The following is a 26,412-nucleotide window of genomic DNA, read 5'->3' as shown; positions in this document are numbered from 1 at the left end:
TCGCTCCACTGTGGCCTTTTTGTGGTCTGGCTTTGAAACACTGGGTAAGGTTGGATAACTCTGGGCTACGTCTCTGAGGTGACACCTACGTTTACAGCTGATTTCAAACAGGCTTCCCAACAGCTCCCAGGAGCCAGCTGGAATTTTGGTCCCATTCTAAACGGCTGATGGAGAGGTAAATGGCAGCCATGAGCCATACCATCAGACACTAAGTTCCCCTGGGAACTGGAATTTTCAGGTTTTATAACATCTCTGTCAATTATTTCCTTAGCAACCCTTTACCGTACTGTAGATGGTGTTTTTCATCTTCAACAATTTTCTCAGATTCTAAATACCCCATCCACATGCATTAGAAAGAAGTCTCCAAGCAATCTAATATACTGCATTGATTTCCAGCTACGCCAGCCCTGGTGATGGAAACCTGAGCCACATTAACAGAGAGAAAAAGCCACAGGTACTCTGATTAAACAAGACTGTGGTAAACAGACCAACTGCTGACCTACTAAATCCTTGCAGCTGAGACTTTCGTTGCTGTTCTGATCTCCCTCTCATCTGGCTTTTTGCTCTACAAAGCTTTTTTGAGCTGGAGATACTGACGGCGATACATTCCCGAGATTCTGATTACACAAACCTGAGCTCCCTTTGCCCAGGGGCTTGTGCTGGTTTAGTAACGTTGATTTAAATCCTGACAGGTAGGCTAAAGCGATGTTTGTGTTCAGACAAGGTCAGTAAGAGCAAGCAAACTGCACAGGCATGGGACCCTTTATGGTCACCTAGCAATGAGACAAGGCACCCAGGACAGACCTTGCAGGGAAACAAAACCATATTGCCTGGGCTTGGCTGTCATTTCCCATTCACGTATGACAGGAGATGCACAAATTCTTAGCAAAGCCTGCAAAAATTTTCCATGAGTCTCATGCTGTTTTCCAGTAGATGGTACTGATCAAGAGCCAGAGTACACTACTTTCCCCATGACTGCCAAAAACTCCACATTAAAAACAGATATCACAGTTAAACAGCATCACATTCTACTCAATGAAATGAATGTTTTAATGGCATCACTTCAAAAAAAGAAGAAGAAGTCGTCCTAAAATTAGATTAAGGCCAGAGCTGATTGTAAAAGCATTGTTAAACCACAAATATCTGTTTGAAAAAAATCAGCCTGTGACAATTATCATGAGAGATCCCTGTTTGCCACTAGCAGGAGACTCGAGTAACTCCCTGAACCCTTCTGGAAGGGAAGGACGGTTTTTGGATCAACCTCCTGCCATCGGGCACACCATACTAGACAGAGGAAGACCTTCCATAACAGCCACTTTCTCCAGCTTGGAAAAGAAAGGGAAAGTGACACTCACACCTTTGCTCCTTTCTAGAAAACAGAAAGACTCCCAGGAATGTTTGAAAACATTTTCCTTCACAGACATCAGACCTGCAGTCAAAGCTGAGCCACGGCAAGCATCCAAAATGCCAACGCCACAACGCCTGCCCCGTCACTCCAAAGTGGGGTACGATGGGCTTGCGAGCCCACCCATCAGCGGGCAGCCCACGACAGCCAGCATGGCCTCCAATGCACACACAAACCATTCCTTAATGCTGTTTGCTACGAACAACTGCTTTGGAGTTTTTCTGCTCAGCTGAGCCTAGTATCAGCACTGCTTACAGAGGATACGCTGTCTACCGTAAGACCACCCCTCGTGTATAATCTGCGACAGCCCGGCACGAGGAAATACAAATTCTGAAGTGCGTGTTTTGTTTGTGCATGTTTGAGTTGCTAATGGTAATTCAATGCAGTTCTGTGTGGTAAATGTATTTTCTTTTAAGGTAATCAGCATCCACCCTGAGGGAGGAATGAGGGACGCATCTGGAATGCAATGATCCAGGCTTAGGCCTCAGAATGTGCTCAGGGACAGCATCTAATTATTCCTTATACACTGAGTTTGAATCCAATACTTCCCTCGAATTGTAAGTGCTCACTTACAGGCCCACAAAGTGGAAAAGAAGTTCTAGGACTTGGGAGGTCACAATTGTCATGGAAACAAACTCCTTGAGATCCATTTGTTTCCAGAGTTTTGGAGGCCACGTGATGGTGCAGCAGAAAGTACAGAATATACTCATTAAGGCGGAGAGGGGGTGCTTTCCCTGAACTCCTGGTGGATGGGTTGGACCTCTGAGGGCTCCAAGGAACACAGACACACAACTGAACAGAACTCATCGTCCCTCACGGCTCCACCACTTTCCAGGCCTCTGCACAACCTTTTGGCATGGCTCAGCAGTCTCCATTTAAGCATTTCTCTCTCTTTTCAATAGCGCCGTTTTAAAAATATATTGGTATTTTAGCTGTTGTTCTTACTGTGGCAACTTACTGCCTGTGCTGCATGGAAACAAGTGCATTAATGCTTCTAGGCTCAGTCTTCACGGTCCTTTAAGGTATTTTGATTCTTTACCACAAATTTACATTCTAGGATCGAGGTGTAGGTCTTGGCTCACTTGCAAGCCCAAGCACGGCTATGGGCTAGGAGGTCACCTGAAAGGCAGATGATGTTTTCAGTGTGTCTGTTCTGTGTGCCATGGTCAGCCAGCACGGCAGACCTTACCAATGTAACTAACGGTCGATGGGATTGAAAGTACAAAATCATATAGTATTCTGCTTCTGAGTAAAGCACACACTTCAGAGACCCTTAAACTATTCCATATGAGGAGGTGAGTGGCAGAAGTTTAATGTAAACTTTCAAAAGGTACTGCTCACCAAGCTGCCATACATGAAAAGAGAGCTAAACCCCAGCCGTTTCAAAAGTCAAGGCAGCAAGTTGCTAGCTGTGATGTGGGAAGAGCAGAGGACATGCCCACCCTGTAAAGTCTAGAGCGTGGCTTATTTCAGGAAAAAAAGGGCAGTTGCATTGATCCCATGCTCTTTTGTAAAATCTCACCCAAGGCTACAGCATCATTTGGAGCCTGACTCCCCTAAACCTAAAGTTAACGCGATATCTCTTGCCCTGATGCAGAAATTCTGCTGGTATTATAGGTACCAGGAATTGCATTGAGGTTTCCCGTCTGACCACCTAACTCGTAAGTGCAACACAACTCTCCAAGGCTAATGAAATCCACCAGACAAAGGCTAGAGGTGGCTCTGAGTCAAAAGTGAATGCTACCTTCTAACTGGATTTGCCTTATAGCAATCGTATTTGGAAAGACTAGTTAGTTTGATGCCCTCACAGAAAAGGTGCTGCTGCCCATAACCAACGGGAGCTGTGCTCTCCGTTATTAATTTACGTGGCAGCAGTGGCACTAATATTTAAGCTCAGTTTTCAACCAGGCACGTTCAGAACTCTGCCAGGAAGCAAAGCCTGAGGTCCTAGCGCAGTGGAAAAACAATGGTATCTCAAAGCCATTTCTTTAACCAAATAATCTTCAGATCAAAGACACACACACATGAAATCAACTAACCACATCTGCTTATCTAAACAACAGTATCCAAGGCTCCTAGATTTATTCCTTGAAAATGTTAACCTGCAAATAGAGAGAAACCCGAATAAAATAAGAACTGCTTTAAGAAACCATGACAGAGGGCTACAGATTGAAAAATGAATGAAGCACAACTTTGCTCTGCTGCCCTCACAAACTGGCTAGATGGAGCCCCCACCTCCCTTCTCCTGTTATACCAAAAGTAAGGGTGGGGGGCAGGAAATAAATAAAAAGGTTTACCATTAAATCACTCTGATTAAGATGTAAATTAATTCAATCTTTAGCATTTTGGAATAAGCACTTAAGTCAGTATGCCAGCCTTTGAGAAGGTTGCAGAACCTCCTACTACTATGGAAGATTGGAATATTTTGTCTAAGAGCGTGCCATGTATGGGAGCGTGTTCTTCTCTTCAGTACGTGCTGCTGTTCTTATATTCAAGAAGTGTGTTTGAGGGTAAGAGATTTGACAGACACATTAAAATAATTCAGAACCCTGGCTGCTACTTACATTATTGATCATCAGATGCATGATTGTTTTTGGTATCAAATCTCGGATACACTTGTTGATAATAGACATGTAGGAGTCCACAAGATTTCGAATTGTCTCCACCTGTCTTTCCAGCTGGGGGTCCATTGAAAAGTTGTCTGCTTGGCCATTCTCATCGTTTTCAGTCTACACAGAAGAAAAAACAAGAAAAGTCAGTCTTTCAGGCTGCAGTAAACTCGAATTACAGTGGGGAAAACCCTTGGACTTAAACTGTAGTAATCCAGCAATGTAACTCATACAAAGAATGTCTGGAGGTTAAAATATGAACTACTGGCCTGTTCAACATCGGTGCTTAGTGTCATGAAATTTGGACCTTTTAAGGTTAATGCAGTACGAGTTGCAAGACCGTTCTCACAAAGTCCGTTATATATTTCCACAGAAGTCTGTAATTTTAAATTAAAGAAACTTTTCAGACAGAGATGTGTGGTAGTAAACGAAACCCCAAGAAATTATCTCCGATCACTTACTGCAGTACTTATTATCAAATCTCTTACCCTTCTGATTCAGCCAGGTTGACCCAAGTGAGAAAGCAGCACCACGAGTCTGGATTTTTAATTTTACCCTCCTACATGTAAAAAATTTCCTTTTTATTTAAGGCTGACTCAGTTGCAACAAATCCTACAGTTCAGCCTCCAACTTCTTAGATGTGAATAGCACCTATATAAACAACGGATTTATGAAGGATAACAGCAGAAGCATCATTGGTTCCAGTGCTTAAGGCTCAACATAACATAGGCTGGATTATATATTAGAGGTCTCTTTTTCATTGCACAGAAAAAAACCTTCCTTGTATGTAAACAGCTGACCTAATTAAAAAAAATACCAGGAACTTTAACTGGAAGCTAAAAGGTATGTACTTTGCTTCGGTTTGGCCTGTATAAATATAAGAAAACCTAAAAAAAGAATAGTAGACTTTTGGTGAAAATCAAAGTGCTTGCTGAGGCTCAAAGATGCCAGAAGAACGGAATTTCAACCTGGGAAGTACAAAGTCCTTTCCCCAGACTGCAGCATACAATATTTCTCCTTGAAAATGACCACCAAAGCCGTATTAGCATGAGCTACAAAATCTAAACCTGTTCTGTTGGTACCTAGAAGCATAACACACTCCATGCACAGCACAGTGTTTAGCTAAAATTTGCACATCACTAGTGCTTTACGATTCCCGGAGCAGTTGAAATTAGTAGCTAACCCATTAATGAAAGACCGTGAGAGCTAGATATGCAAACATGTCACCAAAGAGGCTTCTCCCTGCGTGGAATGCATCCGTGCTGGGCCAGAAAGAGATCTGAATTCCATCTCCCAAGGTGGGCTTCTGCCCATGCAGCATTGGCAGGTAGACTGCTTCGGATTTACGCCTCGTAAACTACGGCATGGTCAGCCCAGCCTAAATGAAATGGCGATGGTTGTGATTTGTTAAGAAATAAGTTCCCATATAGCATTTACAAAAAAAACCTAGGCGTTTGTAACAGAAGTTTCAAAAGTTCAGATGGTTTTTCATCACAGACAAATTACTGAAAAAACAGCTAATCTGTAAAAATAATTTGCAGTGCTTCCTAAAAACCTTGGGACTGTGGAGGATACTGAAAGAAGTCTTGATGAAAATAGTGTTTTCAATTCTGTAACACCAGTAGACACACTACCCTATAAACCTTAATCATTTTGCTCATAAACTGCGCATGCCAAAAAGTCACAGCACGCAGATTATTTTCCTTAGCCTCCATGTCTGAAAAGAAACTAACTGTAATTTTCCCTGTGAAACAGCAAATAAATGGAAAATCATACATCTAGCATATATCCACAGATTTTAGCCAAGTAACTGCAAACCAAAAAAATGCTCCCTTTGCAGCTCCCCTTGCTTTTGACTTCTATTCTCTTCCTTTCCTTCTTTGCTGTCTATATAAAGTGCAGTTTGTCAATGTTATTTATTTTTTTTTCTCTCTCTCTCTCCCCCCCCCCCCCCCCCCATTTAAATTACAGATGGCAGTAAGATTCTTAGCTGGCTAAGCAGCAAAGTGACAGATGTTTATCATTATCCTCATCAGGAGAATGTAAAGTAAAAATAGTAATTTGTCTCTGATCTTTAAGGCAAAGGGTAATAGTCTCTTGTTTGAAATTGTAACAGAGCTGACTTCATACTGTTGATTTATTTTCTCTGAAATCAAAAAAGATCAATCTTTCATGAGTTTACAGTAATTTATTATGAAAGCTTCTGGCCATAGTATTCTTAATGATCTGATGTCTCAACTGAAGGCTTTTCATGCCAGAAACCATCTTGTTTGCATCGCATCATGCACATGGCAATCTGCTCCTAACAGATCTCCGTGCCCTCCAGCACCTACAAGCGCCATCAGGCTTTCCTCTGTAAGCCCCCTTTGCCATGGGCATCTGAGAGCAGCACCTGAAAGTAGGGCTGCCTGGGAAAGCCGGGCATCGCAGCAAGGCAGAGGTTACTCAGACCCTATTCCAGCCCCGTGTCATGCCGGCAGAACGGCTGGTTTGCTCACCGAGCACCACGGTGGCTCCAGCTTGGACGCCAGCCAGCCCCCAGCCTGAGTCCCTGCCACCCAGCGCTCTAGAAAGGCTCTGGCGAGTCTGTTGCAATGAACAAACCCAAAGCAGAACACGTAAGAAACCCCTCTCCGACCGCTGTCGAACAGAACGTCCATGCTGAACAGAAAAGGAGAACGAAGAAAGTGGAAACAGGTTTCTGCACCTCCTTTCCCAACAGCCAAGGCAGCCACAGTCCCCTTCCAGGGCTCCTCATCCTCCAGCCAGAGCTTGCTACTTCCAATAGCAAGTGTTAAGTGACAGCACATGAACTGGGCTAAGTATTCGTTCAGTTGGCTCTTGCTTAATACTGCTATTAATTGTTGACAGGGACGGAATATTATTACTTCAAACACACACAACTGCAGCTACTTGAGGGACTTTCGTAAGCCCCCAACAAAGAAACTATGGAAGAACCTAGAGCACTAAAAACCAGGTAAAGAAAATCAGATTCCTCTTGGAAAACTCAAATTCAGAATATCTGATGAAAATACACTAAAGCTACAGAAAAGCAATAAGTGAAAAAACCAGGGATGATAGGAAGGTAACACGGAAGCGGGGATGTTCCTTCCGTTTATACACACATACACATGGCCACAGAGGTCAGGTCCTTCCCTTCTACTTTCTCTGTGCTTTAGAAGAATGCAAATAATACCCATTTCTTGCGCTCTGCAGGGGTCTCGCCTGTCCTTGGTAAGCTGCTTTGTGATCCCTGCGTGGGAAGGTGCTAGCGAAACACCGAGTATGCATCATCGCTCCCCTTCTGCCTTCCCTGCCTTTCGGTACCTTCCGCACACAAATGTATTAAGGATTAACTAAAGTGTCAGACAAGGGAAGACTAAAGAACTGCATGCCAAATCCAAACCACTTAAGTTTGTGGGAATTTTACTGCTGGCTGCAGTGGGAACACGATTTCACCCTACGCATGCATTTCTACCGGAAAAGTTATTGGTCTTCTGAAGACTGTAAACCCTCTGCTGCTACAGGATGGATTTAGTGTAGTACAAACGGAGGGAGGCACGAGGAATTGTGTGCAATCCAGGAAAAAAAAAAAAAAAAAAAAAAAGAAGAAAAAAAAAGGAATATTACCTCCAAATATCAGGGTAATAATTTTCCTGATTGTGGGAACTATAAGCATGTTGAAGAGTGTCCAATAAAAAAAATAAGGAAAAGTGGTTCCTTTTGAAATTCACAGCAACACTGGGTAACATACTGAAAACAGTTCTGAGCCGGCCACACAGAGAGCGCAATACTTCTAATTTCCATGATTTCATTACATTCAGGGCAGCTGCCAGCATATTTAAGAATGTCTTGTATAACATTCCTGATGTCAGTTCCAAGAAGGAGCATTTGTCTAGCATTTTCATTAAAGCAGTGTATCAACCAATTTTCGGTAATCAAAAAGGCATTCTGTTAAAAAATGACTGGGAGGAAGCAAGCTGGAAGGTGACTGACGAAAGGGTAAAAGTCAAAGCAGCAGTGAAGCGATACTCTATGTGCTAAGAAGTCAGTCCATGGCTGCAGAAAGAAACAAATCATTTAAAAGCTGCTTACGGATCTTTAATTTACAGATGTGAGCTCATAACAGCCACCACCACCTGAAAATTAATTATTCCCTCCAGATCATGTTTACATTTTAATTCACAGCTGCTGAAGATATAATCTATTTTATTCCTTCCTGTCCAAGTCAGGCTTTTCTCTGATGCACCAATGCTCAGCACATTGTGGTTGTCCTGAACCCCCCTGCTTTTCCCTAAATCTTGTTCTTGATATTCCCTCTTCCCTGCAGTTTGATGTGGGATATGTAATTTTGCTAAGACACTCTCAGCCATACACAGCGTGCCTGTTGCCAGAGGACTGCTGAAACCACGCGATGGCTTCACACAGCGAGGTTTTCTTACTGGAAAGGAACCACAAGTAAATGACAATACATTACTTTTGTGTATTTACAACAAAGCAAGCAGCAGAAAAAGAACATTTCCCGGGTAGCTTGGAAGCTGTCCTTTTCCCTCACAGAGGATGACTTTGCCACTCTCTTCCATGCTTTCAGCATCTCCTGACTTTGTACTGCTGTTGCCTTTCCCGAGCCACCCACAGGCTGCCCCTTGCAGCTACTACGCTTGCAGCAGCAGCCTCGAACCGCTCTAAGCAGAGGCTGTGACCTGGCTTTCCCCTACGCGATCCCTCTCGCTTCGTAACAACCTGGAAGAAAGACACAGCCTCGCTCAAATGAATGCAAAAGTATTTAACTCTGGATTAGCTTAAACAATTGCCTGCTCAGATTTTTCTCTGTGGTTACGGACACGGGACGGTACAAACCATTAGCTAAAACAGTCTACAGAATCCACACACTGCTCCCCAGATATTTACACAGCTTTAATGAGCCCAAACGTTCAAAATCCATGTCAGGCTCTTGCTGTCTTCTTCAATCAAGGAGCTGGTTTGGAACTATGCAACTGCAAGGCACGATGCATTACCAGAGCTCCAACACATTGGGAGTTACTTTTGTCTTACGGTTCTTAAAAGGTTGACAACTAATCAAGCCAAATCAATGCAACCTTCTTTCAGAGCAGGGATTCCGATCTTACGGGTAAGGTATTAACATTAGAAGCCACATATTCCAGACTTCAGTAAAGCTTTGTGACACAATCTCAAGTGACATTGTCATTAAGGGAAGTGTGCCCTCCCTGCCGTCACTGGTTGGATCCTCATTTCCATAGAAAAGCTGTCCATGGCTCACTGTCCAACTGGAAAACTCTTATCAAGGGGACTTTCATATGGGCTGTATTTTTTAACGTGTTTATTAGCGCCTTAATGCTCAGGATGGTGGATTACAGCCTGCGATTATTACATTTACAGATGAGGAGAAACTGGAAGGGGATGTGACTACATTAGATGACAGGACCAGCATTCACAATAATCTGGAAAAACTGTTTAAAAATCTAGATGAAATTCATTATGAATATAAAATATTTGACTCAGGCAGGAATAAATCAGTTATAAAGGTACAGCATGAGCACGGCCACCGAAGGAGCGGTTTGGCAGAACAGGAACTTGCCTGCAGTGCCTACAAACACAGTATGAGCCAACAACACCTTGCCAGTAGGAAACCAGTACAAGAACCGTGCACCCAGTTCTGGTTATCACACTACCAGAGATTTGTGGCACATTTTGAGAGTGTTCAGAGGAAACAGTTGCAGATGATGTTCAGGGCTCTGTAAAATATTATCTGAAAGGAAAAGCTAAGATCAGTCGGGACTGATGAGTTCAAAAGAAACCACCTGTGACAGGGGAGAGATGAGTGTCTTTGCAGCTAAGAAAAGATGTCAAACGAATATCTGGGAAGTGCCATAAGGCAAGAACAGTGAAGCACAGAAATAGATGAACTAGGAAAGGTGCAGAATCGCCTCCAGAGATTAGACCAACATCCCTCAGAAATGGCTATGTACAGAGAACCTGTCTTGAGGCAGGGGAAAGGACCAGACAACCCCTTGCAGCCCTCCCATCCAGTGGGTGATGCTAGGTGCAAAGCAGCCTGAAATTATGAAAAATTTGCAGAAAACTGCAACAAGAAAAGGCATTTCTGAAAATAATAATAATAAAAAGACAGTATCTTCTACTTTTCTTTTTGTTCTATGCAAAAATTAAGTAAAAAATAAAACACTGCTGTGAATAGCCATCTCCCCTCAAAGAATCTGTACTCCAATTTCACCATGTGCTGCCATGTACATCTCTCACACAAAGGACTTTTACATAACCCTCCCTGCGCTGCACGTTTTGATTCAGGGCCAACAGCTGCTCCATGCCTTTCAGAACAGACTGCTGGACAAGCAAAAGCAGAAAGAGGCTGGCATAAGGAAAACAGCACCTTTGTTTATAAAACAAATACTACTTTGGAATTTGCAAACTTTTCAGTCAAAGAATTTCCTTGTCATAACAACACGTGAAGTGCCCCATACTTATAAGAGCACATTAGAAAAAAAAATAATCTAGGATATGACATACTATTGGCGTGATATTTGCCATTATTGCAGCATAAGAGGAGGTCAATGGATATTGGGAAGCCTCAAATAGTGGTGAGTTACCCTGGAATCCAAGTCATGATGGTGAAGATTCAAAGCGTGAGGATTAGCCCTGATGATGTTCAGGTCAGAACTTCTTGTGCGTTTATTACGAAATGCATGAAACACGTTCCGAGAGACAACAGCCTGAGCCAGCAGTGGGCATTAACGGCGAAGGGAACAGGCTCATTTGCTGTGAGAGGAGGTAATGGGTGGGTGGAGGCATCGACCCGACGGCCAAGGATTAAAGCTACGGCCTGCGGTATGCAGCTCCCCAAAGGAAAACAAGAAGAAGGTTTGGAGCTTCTACCAAAGACAATGAAACTGGAAAGCAGGAGAATTAGTCGTCCACGATGCTGATCAGAGAAGTATTAAAGAGTCATCGCACACTGAAGTAACACCTTGTCTTTCATCTCTGTTATTCACTTTCTTACCGAAACCATTTTTTGAAGAATTGTTGGCAGAACTGATCACTAGTGAAGACTTTTACTTAGCAGTAACCACGCAGGAGAGGGTCATTAAAAAAATTGTCCTTATTCCGGCAACAGTGCACAAGGCTTGGCTGAAGGATCCCTTTAGGGACACGGAATTGTCCTATTTTATGACATTAAAATGGGGCAAGGAAGTGCTGAGTGCACGGGCAGTGGCCTGGTGAAGGCAAATCTCAGAAAACACCTTATGTTTTTTTACATGTCTATGTGTGTGATAGGAGTTACACATTTTTCACAGAACCTGATCATTTTAGAGGTAGGCACCCAGGAGAAAGAATAAAAATTGCAATTCTGTTTTTTCTAGATCCTGTACTGAACTCCTCCTATGCCATGGTCCCCCTTCACCTCTTCCAGCTGAGATGGTAACTTCTGAGTACTTACCAGCCTGGTTCAAGGAGCTGTGAGTATGGGAGGAGCAGGGCAGTGTGTGCACGTGTGCCTGTGGGGAGGAACTGGCGCGGAGGCGGCTGCGCAGTGGGGGAGCTCTGTACAGCGTCCAGTGCTGGGGCGCTGTAAATTACAGCCCTGTCTTTTATTTTTAGTTGATCTAATGCAATGTGTCACCTATAACTGCACTCTTTTCCATAATTAATGACGTCTAGGAAAATATTCTGAAATTCTCCTCTGATAAGCACCCAGACAAACTTGATGTTTCCTCTCCGAGACGCATAAGAGGACGTTAAACTGTTTTCACCCCCACATCCCTCGAGCCATGAGAAGTACCAGATCCGTCTCTGCTGGGCCAGACTAAGCCCTGGTTCACCACAAACTCAGTGCAGGACCGACAAATGATCGCCACAGTAAATGATGCAAATAAGAAATGTCAGCATGTTCCAAAATTCCTCACTTAATCTTATTGCCAGTTGTATAGTCTGGATAATCAGTAAATAAATCCCTCTAACTTTGCTCAAATCCTTAGGGGCCGAATACACAGAGAGCACTTTCTAATTCATTCTCATTAACCTTCCCAGCTCTAAACAAAGTAATTTCCTACTTTTCTTAGCATCTGATTTTTCCACTGGCCTCTGCAACACCTGATTTAGCAGCAGTGATTTCTCACTTGTGATTTCTGTTTCGAACTGGCATTGTTCTTTCTCCTCACACATATGCTCGCTGGAACAGCACGAATCAGCAAGATTTAAAACCTCCCATTCTCAAGTTTGAAGCCCCTAAAGGGAAATTGCAGTTGTGATGCCAAGGAACACAGTCGTACGTTATTTGACTTTTCCTCGGCCAGGCTGACAGCAGAGGGGGAGGGAGGAAGGAAGGAAAGGGGAAGGCAGAAGAAGATGGCATTTTAATAGCACCCACACTGATTTTACACAGTTGGAACCCTGTGCTCCGAAGCAGCATCGTTTCCTCTCCCTTTTGCCTCGCATTCAGTCAACGCTGCTGAGCCAGGCTCTATGGGAAGGATTCTCAATCTTTTTCTCCCAGTGTGGACTGCATCTCAGTACAGAAATCTGTCTTGTGGACACCTCCCCCCGCAGGCTAGCTGGCCAGCCCACCCTTTATCCCCACTTTTGACCGACCATTACCCACTCAAGTCTGGCCCAGACCACCCCACCCGCATCCCAGATGTGACTAAATGAGCCAACATTCCTGCCAGGACAAGATGGAATATCCCCCCACCTTTTGCCCCCGTTTCATAGTCTCCGTAGCACCTACCCGCAGCCATTGCTGACCTGAAAAAAACATTAGTAACAGGAATGTATTTAATCCAATTTAGCAAGTGGACATACAAGAACCACCAGCATCTTATGGAGGACTAATTTGCCTTGCCCAGGTGTTAGTCATATGCCAAACATATCTTGGCTTGAGTTCTTGTCAAAACATTTCAGTTGATTATTCAGGTCCTAAGACTCAGAGCTCTTGTGCACTTTCATGGGCTTTCCCTAAGGCCTCCGGCAGGCAGTGACAGTGGTCTACAAATTCTGGCAGGAATCTGTACCCCAGTGAAGTGTCAATGATCACCACCATCCATGCTCCCCATTCAAGAACTCCTTCAACTCTGCAAGGAAAAATTTGAGCTGCAACATTCCTGTAGCAGAAAAGACTCCAAACAGATCAGAAGAGGAATTTGAAAACACAGAGCTTTACTGAAGTATAACAACTATTGATAAACAAAAGAAAATCACCCATCCAGGAGCATTTTGGATTCATGCCCCAAGAACAGAAATTGAAAATTATTGGGTAAAATTATTTTCAGGGAAAGAAATGAGTTGTGAGCAACTATGCTGCTCATAACTCCGAACCAAATGAAATGAAATGTGATGCTGCTTTATGACATGGCTTCCATTTTGTATAACTATGCCAAAACCCTTCTAAGTATTCTACAAAACCAGTAGAAAATGAAAGCTTTTTGGTTTTTCCCCTCCCTAAAATAAAAGAAAATTGTATTGAAGAGACAGGGAGATTCTGTTAAGTTAATACACGTGTCTGTAAGCAAACAACGTAAACACTTCATGTTATAAGACCACACGCTTGTTGGCACAAACCAAGACGGAACTATAAAGTTTAAACCTTAAGTCACGCTGAGCTCCTCTCTGGGGGCAGTTAAAGGACATCGCCGACAGGCACCCTACCCGGGGTGCACGCAGACTCAGTACGGAGGTTACCCCAGCAGTTAAGGTCACCCAGCTTTATTGTTGCCACAAACATCCCCAACCCCACACTTCAGCCAGGAATTTTTGCAAGTTAACTTTTTTAATGACCTATGGTGTTTTCAGTGCAAAGGATTGATTCCCTGCCCCGTCACCGGTCAGCAGCAAAAGGTAAAGTCTCAAAACTCATTTGATATCTTTCATTCTTCAGCTCTTGCACAGCAACAAACGACCCAGGAACCCTGTCCCTGTGGCAGCACAATGAAAACGCAAACTCCTTCCAGGCAAGGAACAGGAGCTCACGCACACACTGCCAGGGATTAGAACTGGTTTTAGACAGAGAAAAAACCTGCCACACCATTCGAGCTAGCTCCTCTCTTCTTAGAGGCTTTGTGCCTGCTGAGCAAACCCGGGTCGTACGAGCGGTAGTTTAACGGTATCATCCCACCGACTGAACGTCTCTCAGTGGAGTTACAGATATAAAAGTTTCACTCTTCTTCCCCTACGGTTCTACTTTCAAATGTTTTCTGTAATAAAATTACTGTGAGACAGCTAAATCCAAGGGCGGGCATGGAACTTGAACCCATGGCCCTCTGGCTGAGAGGTGAGACTATTCCTAGCTGAGCCAAAGTGACACATACATAATATGCTTTCAAGGTTTTTAGAGAGCTCTGTCATGATTTAAAAACACTAAGTCTTTGTGGTACAAACCACAGCACAGGAAAGAGCTGGGGCTCCCTTTTTACTGCTAATTTTAGCTGATGAATTGTTTATAATCTCCTGCAAAATACATAAAGCCTTATTCTGCCTTAAGCTGAGAGAGAACAGCCTTTCAAAAACTGATTCTTAATTATAGCATTCCCCTGCTAGATGGGATGGAGGCAGGTTCCAAAATTGTGTCAGAGTATATGAAGTGATAAAATGAGGATGGGTGAGCTATTTTTAAACACACTCAAAGACTTTGAGGTCAAAATCCCTGAATTTATAGCCTTGTGGCCATATTAAGACTCATGGATTATTAAGACCCGCATGGCAAGATTCAAATACCATTTCATTTGAGACACACTCTGGCTTCAGACCACGTGTTCCCTCCCAGTCTGCCTGCCAAACTGGGCCCCCCAGGGAGCCACCTTTACGCACAGATTATAGCCCTACCGTGGACAGGCATGTGGGAGACAAAGGGGATGAGATGCTTCCATCGCAGCCTGTTCCCTCTTCCTCTCTCTTCCCAAGACATTTTGCAAGTGAGGGCCCTGCCTTTCCAGATGGGCAGGAAGCAAGAGGGTTAGAGACAGAGGTCGAGGAGTCTTAGGCAAAAGCACATAATTGCTTTTGACCCTGCCCAGTCTGGAAAGCTAACCCAGCCTCAGGCCCTGGCAATATCCCCTCCCCTCAGTTGTGTTTCCCCACTTGAAACGGGCAGCTGGGCACTTGCTGCGGGGCTGGGACAGAGAGCTGCTGCCCAGCAGTGTCCAGCCTGGTCTGGACCAAAGGGATGCTGCCCTCTCCTGCACGGCTCCTTCCCCACCGCAGGGAGAGAGGGTCTACAGCTCCTGAAACGCAGCTTTCCAAAATCCACATTTGTAACAAAACCGTTGTTCTGCTCATGGAAACAAACCACCTAGAGCCATCACCTGGGGGGAGAACTGGCGCTGCCTCTGCCCCGACGGGCTTCCCAGCGCTGCCGAGGAACGCTCTGCTCTCAGTTTCGGCAGCACTTGGCTGTGGAAAAGCTGTTGCCCTCTAGACACGTACTGGTTTCTTTCCAGTAATGATCAACATACACAATTTTTTTTTGAAAAAGGAAAAAAAAGCTACCGAGTGAGGAGAAACCAAGGGGATGGACTTTCCCTACCTTATATTGAACTGCAAATAGTTTTCAGACCTTTTTCCCTGTCCTTTTAGACAGTTTACAAAAGCTTTAGGTGTACCTTCCTCCGGAGGCCAAAACGGTGGCAGCAACAGCTTTAGGGCTCTGAGGACACTACAAAACTATCTGCACCATTGACGTCGTACATTCTGTGACTGAGGTATGGTTTTATGGGAAGCCACTGCACAGAGATGAGCTATTTCAGAAAAGACCAGGCAGTGTTTAGAAACATCAGAGGAAGACAAAAGGCTCTAAAGCTGTTTTCAGGTGAGTGGATTCATTTGTCCAACTTCTACAATTGCATTTACTGAAGCATCACCTAAACTTGTCACTTTTTCCATTTGGATTCCCAGGCAGTGATGTGTAACATGAAGTACTAATAAAGTGTGTATGGCCAAAGTAAAGGCAAAATATTAAGTCATTAACTTTAAGTAAAAAGTAAAAGTATGAGTCAAAATAAAACTCAAACCTTTTCTTGATCACTTATGGATTTATAAAGCAATAAAACCACCATAAAGCGGTAAAATGCACAAAACAAAAGCCTTGAAATAAAAAACGTTTTAGTACAAAAAAGGCCTAGCGAGCAGTTAAAAAAAAATAGTCCAGCATTCTTGGTTCTGTTAGTAATTAATGTTTGTACACTCACGGTTCGATCCAAAGGAGTTACTGGAATAGGTTCTGTATTACACCTACCAGGAGACTATGATGCACTTACTGGCATTAGAGGGTCTCCCACTCAGAGCGATGCTGAATGGGGATCCTTGTTCCTTCCACAGGTATGTTGCAAGTATGCTATATTTTTACAAACCCATGGTATTGCATCACCCTATAAGCGTTAGACTAATTCTTTCAAAACTTCCCTGCCTCAATCTGAAAATCTTTACTGTTACAATAGCAACGTGGTGCATTCAGAGGCACTTCCCCTCCCTGAGGTCAAGAGATGTCATTCCTGTGTGGCTACAGACACCCACTACTTCCGAATTGTTCCTTTCAGGAATTAGGTCTTATCCATCTCCAGCTGCAGGCACCAGGAATCTTCCTCCCAACATCCACCGGCATTTCCTCAGACTACAACATCCACTTCCTTACATTTCAGGAGTAGCAAACCCACTTTTAGAGCTTTTCCTACAGGTGCCCTTCACGAGTGTGATTTTTCAGGCACACAGAATTCCTGAACTCCACTCTGCACCACAAATCATCTTCCAGCTACATCCTGTACTCTGCATCCCGCTCCGCTCCCATTGAAGCCCCTGGCAAAATTCCCACCCAGTTTAATAGTCCTGTCCTACTCCCCTCAGTTCCTTTTAATTCCGAGGTTAATTTCTTTTCTCCAAGTATAAACAGAAACCAGCAGGTAAAAAAGTTTTGTCTAATGTGGCACTAAGGCTGTGGAATTTACTCCCATGTGAGAATGGCACAATAAAGTCATTTGTTTAAAAGTAAATTGAAAACATTCCAGTCCTCTCAGGCTTACGACTATTAGCTTTAGTTTCTGCACAGTGCTGTAGAATGTCTGGCATCAAAGACACTGTACATTGCACTGAACTTGCATTGGACACTGTTAGTGGCCCATTAATCACAGCGAACAAAGATCCCATGCAAACACAAGAAAGTACTGATTTTTCACGCGTTCAGCAAGGACTAGGAAAGGTTAACACCGCAGTTTTCTGGATACTACACATTTTGAGCCATGAAGTGTTGACAAGACATCAGAGAGGGTGCAGATTTTTCAATTGATAATTACATATTGCACATTAAACAATTCTTACCGGTGCCTAATACTCTCTAGAATCAGACAGAAGCATACCTCAGCCTACAGCAGCACAATTTAAATTCAGAAGCCTACGAATGCATGTACTTCTTTACACCCACGCACAGATACCGTGTGTGTGTGCAGGGGCAACGACTGTTGGCAAAAAAAAAATAATCTACGATGCAAACCATGGCTCGCATGAGCCAGGAATGACCACGGCTGGAGAAAGCGAAGGCTCATGCAAAACCCACAGGGACAGATCAGCTAGCCTGAGGGTTCAGTTCCCATTCCTCTTCCAACGCTTCCCAACATGCAGTCACATTGGGAAGCGTTGGAAGAGGAATGGGAACTGAACCAGTATAAAAATGAAAAGACCTGAAAAGGAAAACCCGTCAGCAGCCAGGCAAGCAGCAAAGGAGGCACAGAGGAAAGACCATGGTCTGGGACTGCAGGCTGTATTCCAGGGTGCAATTTACTGATAATGTCAAAGGAGACAAGGCGGTGTCACAGGAACGGGAATTACTGCTTCCTTCCAGCCCTTCATGGCTGTCCTGGGCGGTTTCTCGTCATCCAGACCAGAGCGGGGGAAAACCTGAGTCACCAGCCCTATTTGACAGGATGATTTCCATCGGGTTCCTCAGAGCAAAGTATTTTGGCTACCAAGCTTTCACAGACAACAGTTCTTGCACTGACTGTCTCAGGTGAAACAAAACTCACTGTATCACTACCATTCCTTCCTAACCAGCACAGGAGATGCAAAGGGAAGCAGCGAGGGAATAAATCACAACCCTCAAAAAAGTAAAGGACATTGCGTGGAATTTCCTAAAGGTATCATTGCTATACACCCATATCCCGTCATCAGCTCCCAGCACCCCAACAGCTGCTGCTGCTGCCCACGTGCGGGCACAGAGGCACGGCAGGGACCAGCGGGGTACCTGGATCTGGGGAACAGCCAGCGCAGCGCCCGCACTCCACAGCGTGGGAAGAAAAGCAATGCAAATACAGCATTGTGAGCTGAACCATGACTGTATGCAAGGCTTTTGAACATGTCTGTAAAGAAAGACTTTAATTTAAAAAAAAAAAAAAAAAACAGAAAGAAAGATGACAGAGCATGCCAGACTCAGTAAGCTAACTGATTTTACAGTTAAGGGAAACTTGACAGATCTTTGGTTCAGCAAAGTGATACCCTTAGGAGACTGGCAATTAAGTTTATAAAGATGACTATTAATGAAACAATGGTACAGTAAAAAATACTGTCTAACACATAAATAAATGACAACATGGGAAAAAGAATCAGTAGCCTTGAAAGATTTCACCATCAAAGTGTCCGATGGATTTGTCTTACTGAAATAAAATAGTCTGAACTTGCCAGTTAAATTTGTTTCCGCCCATAATGCAAAATCCTGAGGTACTGTCAGCACAGCAGGGGACTGAGCAGTGTCCTGGAAGACACGGGTAACTTCAGGGATTGGAAAAACAGAAGCAGGATATAATAACAGTTATATGCTGATTGACAGAGTAATGACAGCTGCTGTTCTGGACTGGGAGCCCATCAGCTGGCAATAACAAAGGAAAAGAAAGCCCAAACACCTCTAACTAAGCATTGGATAATTCTGAGATGCTGGTATAACGTGGCCATCAAAAGACCAAAGGCATTGGTAGTCTCCATTATGAGCACTGCAGGTCCAGTGGAGGGAACACCATCTTGTACTGTACTGGTGGGATCTGGTTGGGATGACCGATGGCGCAGGCTGCGTGCCTGCCTTCACATACATTCCCCTTGTTTCCAGGGTTGCTGCGCTATTTCCTTAAGAGGCAAATGAACCTGCACAGCCAGAACAAAAGGATTTTATCACAATAGCACTGAAACTGCTTTCCAGCTTCCACAGGGTTTGAGAGCCCTAGACAGTTAAACTGAAATAGCTCTGCAGCTTTTGTGGGCTATATGGCTCTCTTCGTGTTCCATATGTTCCATCTTATATTGACTATACGGCTCTCTTGATGTTCTCTCTCATGCATGTTCCAGAGGTCTGTGCAGAGCAATTTAGGGAGCCTGGTCAGACTAGAGTAGGGACACGGTGTAAAGAAACAATTCCTGCCCTTCCAAGCATGATTTTCCCATTCCTGACCTCCAGACTGGAGGATCAGTCACGTGAATCATCACCTCCTATGGGCTTGTACATAGGAAAGAAAACCTTTATTGGAGACCCTAAAATTAACATTTAAAATTATAAAAGCAAGTTGGACTGGACTGTCAGTACCAAGTACAATACCTGAGATAATCCTCGTGTCAGTGACAAGTCTCATCAAACAGAACGTTGCTTTAGAATTACTGGAGGATCAAATGACACATTTGAGGATCTGCTACTCCAGCTACATCTCCGTATCTGTTCAGTGAAAAATTTTGGGGTGTTTATCAGAAAGGAAATGGTAGAAGAGGGTGAGAGGGAGGTGAACTCTTTAAAATATAATTTATTTTCTGGCTATCTTCCTTTCACAAGACAAAAAACAACCAAAAAAAAAGAGTTGAGTTTAAATTACAGGCATGAAGACAAGCTCTCTCAGCCCCAGAAATTCATCCTACATATTGATTAATAGTCAAACTACTAGAGCTTTAGCATGAAAAATGAGCTAGGCTCCAACTGAAGATTGCCTGTAGCTAATGATGCAGTGGAATGAACATTTTCATTCCAGCTAAACCATTCCTCTTCCTGTAAAAATAAAGAAATCCAACCCTGGATTATGAAAATGACTCAAAGAGCTCTGCATACTTCTTGGCTTAAAATAATGCCATGCATTTTAACAAATCTGTATGTACAGAAGATGTTACCTGTGAAGTTAAACATACATAGAATTACATATGTGTACATGCAGAGTATAAATAGCCAAAGTGAGGTCAGGGAGCGGAAGGGAAGGTGCTGACCATAACCTAGAATTTCACACATACAAGGACATTACAGAGTTACTAGATTTTAACCTAGTCTCTGTCTCAGGCTAAAAAAAAATAAAATGCAATGAAAAAAAAACCCAAACCCAAACCACCACAAGGAAGCGCAGCAGGCTGTAGAGCATCTGCCTGCAAGGTTGGCTGACACAGGCAGGACTTGCCCAGAGATCTCCCTGAGGCTCAGCCCCTGGCGCCATCACTTGGGCTTGCAACCAAAAGCAGTGGAAGGAGGTAGTTAAAAGTGACTCTGCACCACTCCACCGGCAAAAGGCAACTCCACTGCAGCCACCGAAAGAGGGTAGGAAAGGATTCAGGGGTCCGTAAGAGAAGGCATGTGCCTTTCCAGCTTTAGTGATCTCCATTATGGAAACACAGCACTTAACAGCTTTTAACCTTTATGCCGCTGAAGTCAAATATCAACTTTTTATTTCAGCACATAAAATGCAAACTCCAGTTTGGCTCTCATCAACGACACGTTCTCCCTAAGCCGCCAGTAAGGTGCAGAGCTGAAAAAGCACCACAAGGTAGAAAGCCCAGAGTGGAATCCCACAGCGACACAGCGAGTGCCACCAGCGCTTCTGCCAGCTGGACCAGCCGTTGTCAGGACTATGGAATTCGGAGGGTGCAGGGGAAGGCCACCAGGTTCAAACCACCCTGTTGGCTGCAGGAACAACTATTAAAAGAAATTAAGAGAAAAGTCAGGCCCCAGAAGGAGCAGAAGACACCGTGTTCCAACTCTAACCAGCTGAAGGAAAGTTTATATAAAAACAATCACTTGGTTAGTGACTCATGAGGAAAGAATCCCTTAGCTTTCTTCAGGGAAACCCCAGTAAATAACATGTCTAAAAAAACATGAAGATGGTGTTGTCTGTTCCGTTACAATACTCAGTCCACATGATAAAACCTTTGGCAGCAGAACAACCTACTGAGCACAGTTCTTTTCGGGAAACCCAAAAACCGGTAAGAAGTGCTGTGGCTGCTCGCAAAGTCTGCCTCATAGTCTGACTCTTGCATGACATGTCCAGTGCAAACTGGGAAGACACGCGAACAGAATCCTTTTTTTTACGGCATTGCAGAGTGCTTCTCTGTTGACTACCTGCAGTCGGAGTCTCAAGGTAGATAAATGCCTGGATGTCAAGACATTTTGCATCTTTTATAACTAAATGCTACGGATGCAAATATCCTGCTGTACTACACCCAAAGAAATGGAACAAAAAACTCGCTGCACGCACAGCCTCTCTGGAATATGTTACCAGACACACAGCAGGCTGTGCAAGAAATAGTACTGTCCAAAGAAGGGGTGGATATAACTTGCAATGTATAACTTCTTTAGCTATGAGGGTCAGGGTTTGGGTTTTTTTTCTTTTCTTTTTTTTTTTTATTTAATTAGCATAACATTTTGGAAGCATGTTGTGTGTTTCTAAGCTTATCTTCCAGCAAAGAGACTTTAAACGCAATAAAGTAAGTTCATAAAAAAATAAGAGAAATTGGTTTCCAAACAAACGACCAGATCTGAACACCGTGATGCCTGAGCTTGGACTGACTAAAATACTCTGCTGTGGGAGATTCCAGGTAAAAATATTAACAAAAGCATTCTGTGTCAAGCAGAGCTTACGTTCTGTAGCAAAACCACCTCGTTTTTTGCAGATGTCCAGGAGGGCAGAGTGGAAATGTGGTAGCAACTTCTTAGTGATGCTACCTCACGCTCTAATGAATTTTTTAGCTTGTTAAGTGTGAATGCAGACATTTTAATTTGCACAGGAAACCTCCCTTGCCCAACGTTACTCCTTTTCATACCGAACATAATGTGTTTTAGTTTATGCTGCTCCCCCTATTTTAAGCTGCTGTAGATCCATAGCAGACTCCAGAAATTCTCCAGGATATAGCCAGAAACTTGTCAAGGAAAAAAACTGAAGGTTGAAAGCATTGAAGAGTGATTCCCAAGGGACTGTGGAGTTACCATAGTAAAGTAGTGTTTTTACCAAAATGCTTGGCAACAAAAGCATCATTGATATTTGAACTGTGATTTTCCATTGTCAGTTGGGGATTGAATTTGGAAGGAATGGGGTATTTGTGACAATCTTTCAGGTATTTGTGACTGTCTGTAAACTCTGGTAAACAGCTTAATGCTCTTCTATATATGATGAAATATATTTTTTAGAAAAGCTATGAAAGAGTAGAATAAAGGCCACCAATACTGAAGAAGCAAGAGCTCCTCAGAAAAAAACGCAGCTGCAAGTAAGATGTAAGTAACTGCTTTAAAACAGGAGCATCTTTCAGGTCAGGCAAACCATTCCAACATCCGAAATGGAAGATTCAACTAGAAAGAGCACAGACAGGAATGACTTTGCCTGAAAACCCAGCAACGTATGAAAGAGGAACAGGTCACACTGAGAAGTGCTGCATCCTTTTATCTTTCATGGAGTGGCAACGTGCCTGAGCCTTACAGAGAAAAGATGTGTGTCTAAGTACTCTATTGCAAATTTGAGTTGCTTTGCTTTACTGTCAGGTTGCTCACCTGCTACCTACCAAACAGTTACCAAGGAATCTGGCACTGAGGACAGATGAGCTTCTGCTTCCATCGACCCACTGTCTACGAAGGGAGAGTGAAGCAGACCACAGTCAAGAGATCCAGACTTGGAAGGAATAATCACAGACCATTCTAGACACAGATCTCTAAAAATACATGCAATTCCCCAGCAGGATGCCATCAGAAAAGATCTGAGGTTTGATGGGAAAATGTTGATACTTGTATACACTAAGGGAAACCCATGCAGCGTACCCAGAGCAAAGACACCAGGGTTCTTTGAAACACATACACACACACTCACTGTCTTGGGTAAAATCCTCTGAAACAAAAGGATGAGAACTTCATAGGCCTGCTTACATCCAGGCGAGTTCACAAGAATTACTGATTTTAAATCACTTGAACAACCGACCCAACAAAACCACTTGAGCAAATTTCCAATCATACTCTAAGCTGAGATGCTTCCAAGCGGGTAAGCATGGACACTCAAATGAGCTAGTGTCAAATTTTAGAGATGAATTGAAGACAGTCTGGTAAAGAAACAGAACAGGAGGATTAATCACCATTTGTTCTTAAAAGACAGGCAGAAAGAAATCACCGTGTGCTCGAAAGATGTTGGAGCGAGGTATTTTTAAAGAAGGGAAGATGAAGATGTCTCTCCAAACCTGCTCCAAACCACTCGTAATGCTGCCTTCTCAGACTTGAGGGGGAGAACTCCTGTGAAAGAAATCATGCTCCTTCTTTACAGAAATCATTACTAACAAAATAACCCCAAATCCCACATCCTCTGCTAGTCAGAGCAGTGACAAACAGGTAGCTTGCCTTCAGACCCTCTGTTTCCAGAAGCACTCAGTGGCTAGTGACAAGCCTTTAACAAAAAACACAGACAGGACACTGTTCCATAATTATCCATCGGTTCTCTCATGTCGTTCTTTGATAGTAAGGAACCATCTTTTTACTCAAAATTTGTAAAATGGGATCCTGGTCCACAACTGCAGCTTCTAGACAAATAGTATCTATTCACAGTATTAAAACCAGCTGCTGGAAAGGCATCATGCTGTGGCTGACAAAAGAAACTGTACAAATAAGATGGAACTAAATAAAAGAAAGACGACATGGGGCAGAAATCACAGCCCCAGTCAGTCAATGCCAGGACTGGTTCTACGAAAGGAGAACTTCATTTTAGCAGAAGACTAATCAGACTACAGAAAGCATGGAAAAAAACAACAGTCCCCTAAAAACATACACCACTAAGGACAACACACCCACTCACAGCGGGTGAAATTCCAGCTCCCTGGAAGTTGATGCCATTGACTTCACCGTGCCCATCTTCCAGTCCTTCCACAACCTGGACTGGTTGCAGTCAAACCATTTCTGAGCCTACGCATTCACTTCCCAGGTTAAGAGGTATCTCCTGCTGAGCAGTACAGAACAAAGAGCACACATAGAGAGCTGATGTTTTCGAACTACTGAAGACAGGTGAAGGTCAAGATTCCTAAATGAGCCTTGATTTTCACCATTTCAAGGGCAACACGGACAGTGTTCAGAACTGCAGGCAATGCTGTATTTTGTTCTCACTGTCTCCCTTAGGTGTAACATTTCAATCAGCAGTGAGCCCTTAACCAGAAGCCATTGCTCTGTAAGTAAAGAAGTCCTACAAATGAGGGTAAGAATTTACCTTTGCATAGGGCATCGGTTACTTGTACGTACACACAGAGCTATATATTGGCCTGCTTATAAATACACCAAATCTGGTTCATGCACAATGCCACAGCTCCGGGCACCAACACATTTGAGGCTGCCTGCTGGCGGTGTCGGCCGTAGAGCCAACATTACCGACACCGAAGCCTTCAGCTGAGGAACGCCAAGGAGCTATGCCCACCGAGCTCCACCGAGCTCCTCGCTGCGCAGAGCGGGCACGAACGCGCCACATCTCCTGAGCGGTGGCAGCCCCAGCTTGGGTTGCCGGTGATACGGAAGAGATGGAGCTATCTGAGGATGCCTGACTGTATGCAGCTGCCAGAGTGAATAGAAAATAAAAGGCTGGGCTCTGCCATTCTGTTCACTGCCCTCGCAGCAGGGATAAGGACAGTCTTGCTCACAGTGCTTCTGGGAATTTGCTAATGGAATCAGCCAAATCCTATTTAATAACTATAACTTAGCATTATGGTACAGCGGTTGTTTCCAGACTGTGGTCCTAGGCAACTACAGACTTACTCCTACACAGCGCTTGCTGAACACAGCTAGGGACAACGGGCCTGCGACTGGAAAGGCTTCTAGTCGTTACACAGGGGTTCCCACTTCCACTGGAAAATACCTCAGTCTGCAAATCAAGCAGAGCTTTAAACCACGGAAGTACAACTGAATGCCAAATTACGTAGGCATAGGACTAATTTTTTCTCATCGACTTCATCTCCCACGCTCTGGGTTACTTTCTTTAGCCGACATCCCTGAACGCCCTTGGGTATCCCGCCACGGGTACAGAAACCCCGGCTGTCCAACAGGTCCAGACAATACTGTGCAACAAATGTAACCAGAAAGTTTGAGTATCTGCTGTTTAAGGGGTCTGATATGGGCCTGACGCTTGGTGTAACAGCTCACGGTAACTTCTTTTTCACCAGCCACACAGCTTACACCTGCCCGAATTATTTAACATATATCATTTGAACTTACTGGCACATTCAATGACACCTAATTCTCTCTTTAAGTTACAAATAACTTGATTATAAAAGCAGCAAAGCAGAGGCTGAGTTTAAAAGAGAAAGAATGTGAAGGAAACAGAGTAAGACCACTTGTTTCTCAGCTGCAGGAACAGGGTGTTCAGGAACAAGGGTATGAAAGTCACCAAAGAATTGCACTGATCAAACACCCTGAAATGTCCATAGCCAGCTCTTCCTAGTGGGAAATCCCAGTTCTCCAGAATCCGTGCACTCAATATATCAAGTGTCGTACAACACAACAAAGAGAGGAGGACAGGGAAGGCATCAGTCCACCAAGGCCACAGTGGAGCTGGGAAACAGGCGGGACAGGAGCTGAGGGGTGACCATGGAACAGGAGCACGTGGTGTCATGACAGGAGAGTTACACGAGCAGAGAACGCAGCTCCAGAATGGAGGATTTTACACAGAACATGGGACTTGAGTCTGACCGGGCATATGGAAAGTAATTATAAACCTATCACACGCACACACCACCCCCCCCAAAAAAAGACAGGTAGGAAAGGCTAGAGAAATCCATGATGAAATACGTATCAGACTAGATATTGTATATCTTAGTTTTTGTCCAAAACAGAGTCAGGAAAAACAGCACTCGGCTGTAGAGAGCTTTATAGCAAGTGCTGGAGGCCACGATGCCTGTGAAAGACCTTGAAGGCTAAAGAAGAAAGTAAGTAAGATAAGGTTGGCTGAACGCCCAGAAGAAAAATGGGATATGAAGCAAAGCTGGAGCGGATGAGCAATGCCACGTCTCGGTGGCCGGCTGAGAACACGAAACTCACAGAGATAAGAAAGAAGAGAGAAAAAAAAATGCAAGAAGTTCGGTGTGTTTGTAGATTAGTAATTAACCAATTATATGTAGCCAAGAAGCATGTGAACAGTATTGATTAAC

General features: G+C 43.8%; 1 protein-coding gene across 3 annotated transcripts in view; it reads right to left on the bottom strand.

Annotated features, from left to right (window-relative positions):
• The window catches only part of DNM3 (dynamin 3), a 187,029-nt gene that overhangs the window by 21,873 nt on the left and 138,744 nt on the right, over positions 1 to 26,412 (bottom strand). For all 3 annotated transcript variants that reach the window (XM_055724417.1, XM_055724416.1, XM_055724415.1), the window contains exon 17: positions 3,970 to 4,134. In XM_055724417.1, the coding sequence (XP_055580392.1) occupies positions 3,970 to 4,134 (165 nt within the window). The remainder of the gene's footprint in view (positions 1 to 3,969; positions 4,135 to 26,412) is intronic.

Source organism: Falco cherrug, chromosome 12 (genome assembly GCF_023634085.1).
Source record: "Falco cherrug isolate bFalChe1 chromosome 12, bFalChe1.pri, whole genome shotgun sequence".
NCBI lineage: Eukaryota > Metazoa > Chordata > Aves > Falconiformes > Falconidae > Falco > Falco cherrug.
This window is presented reverse-complemented; position numbering and strand designations above follow the sequence as displayed.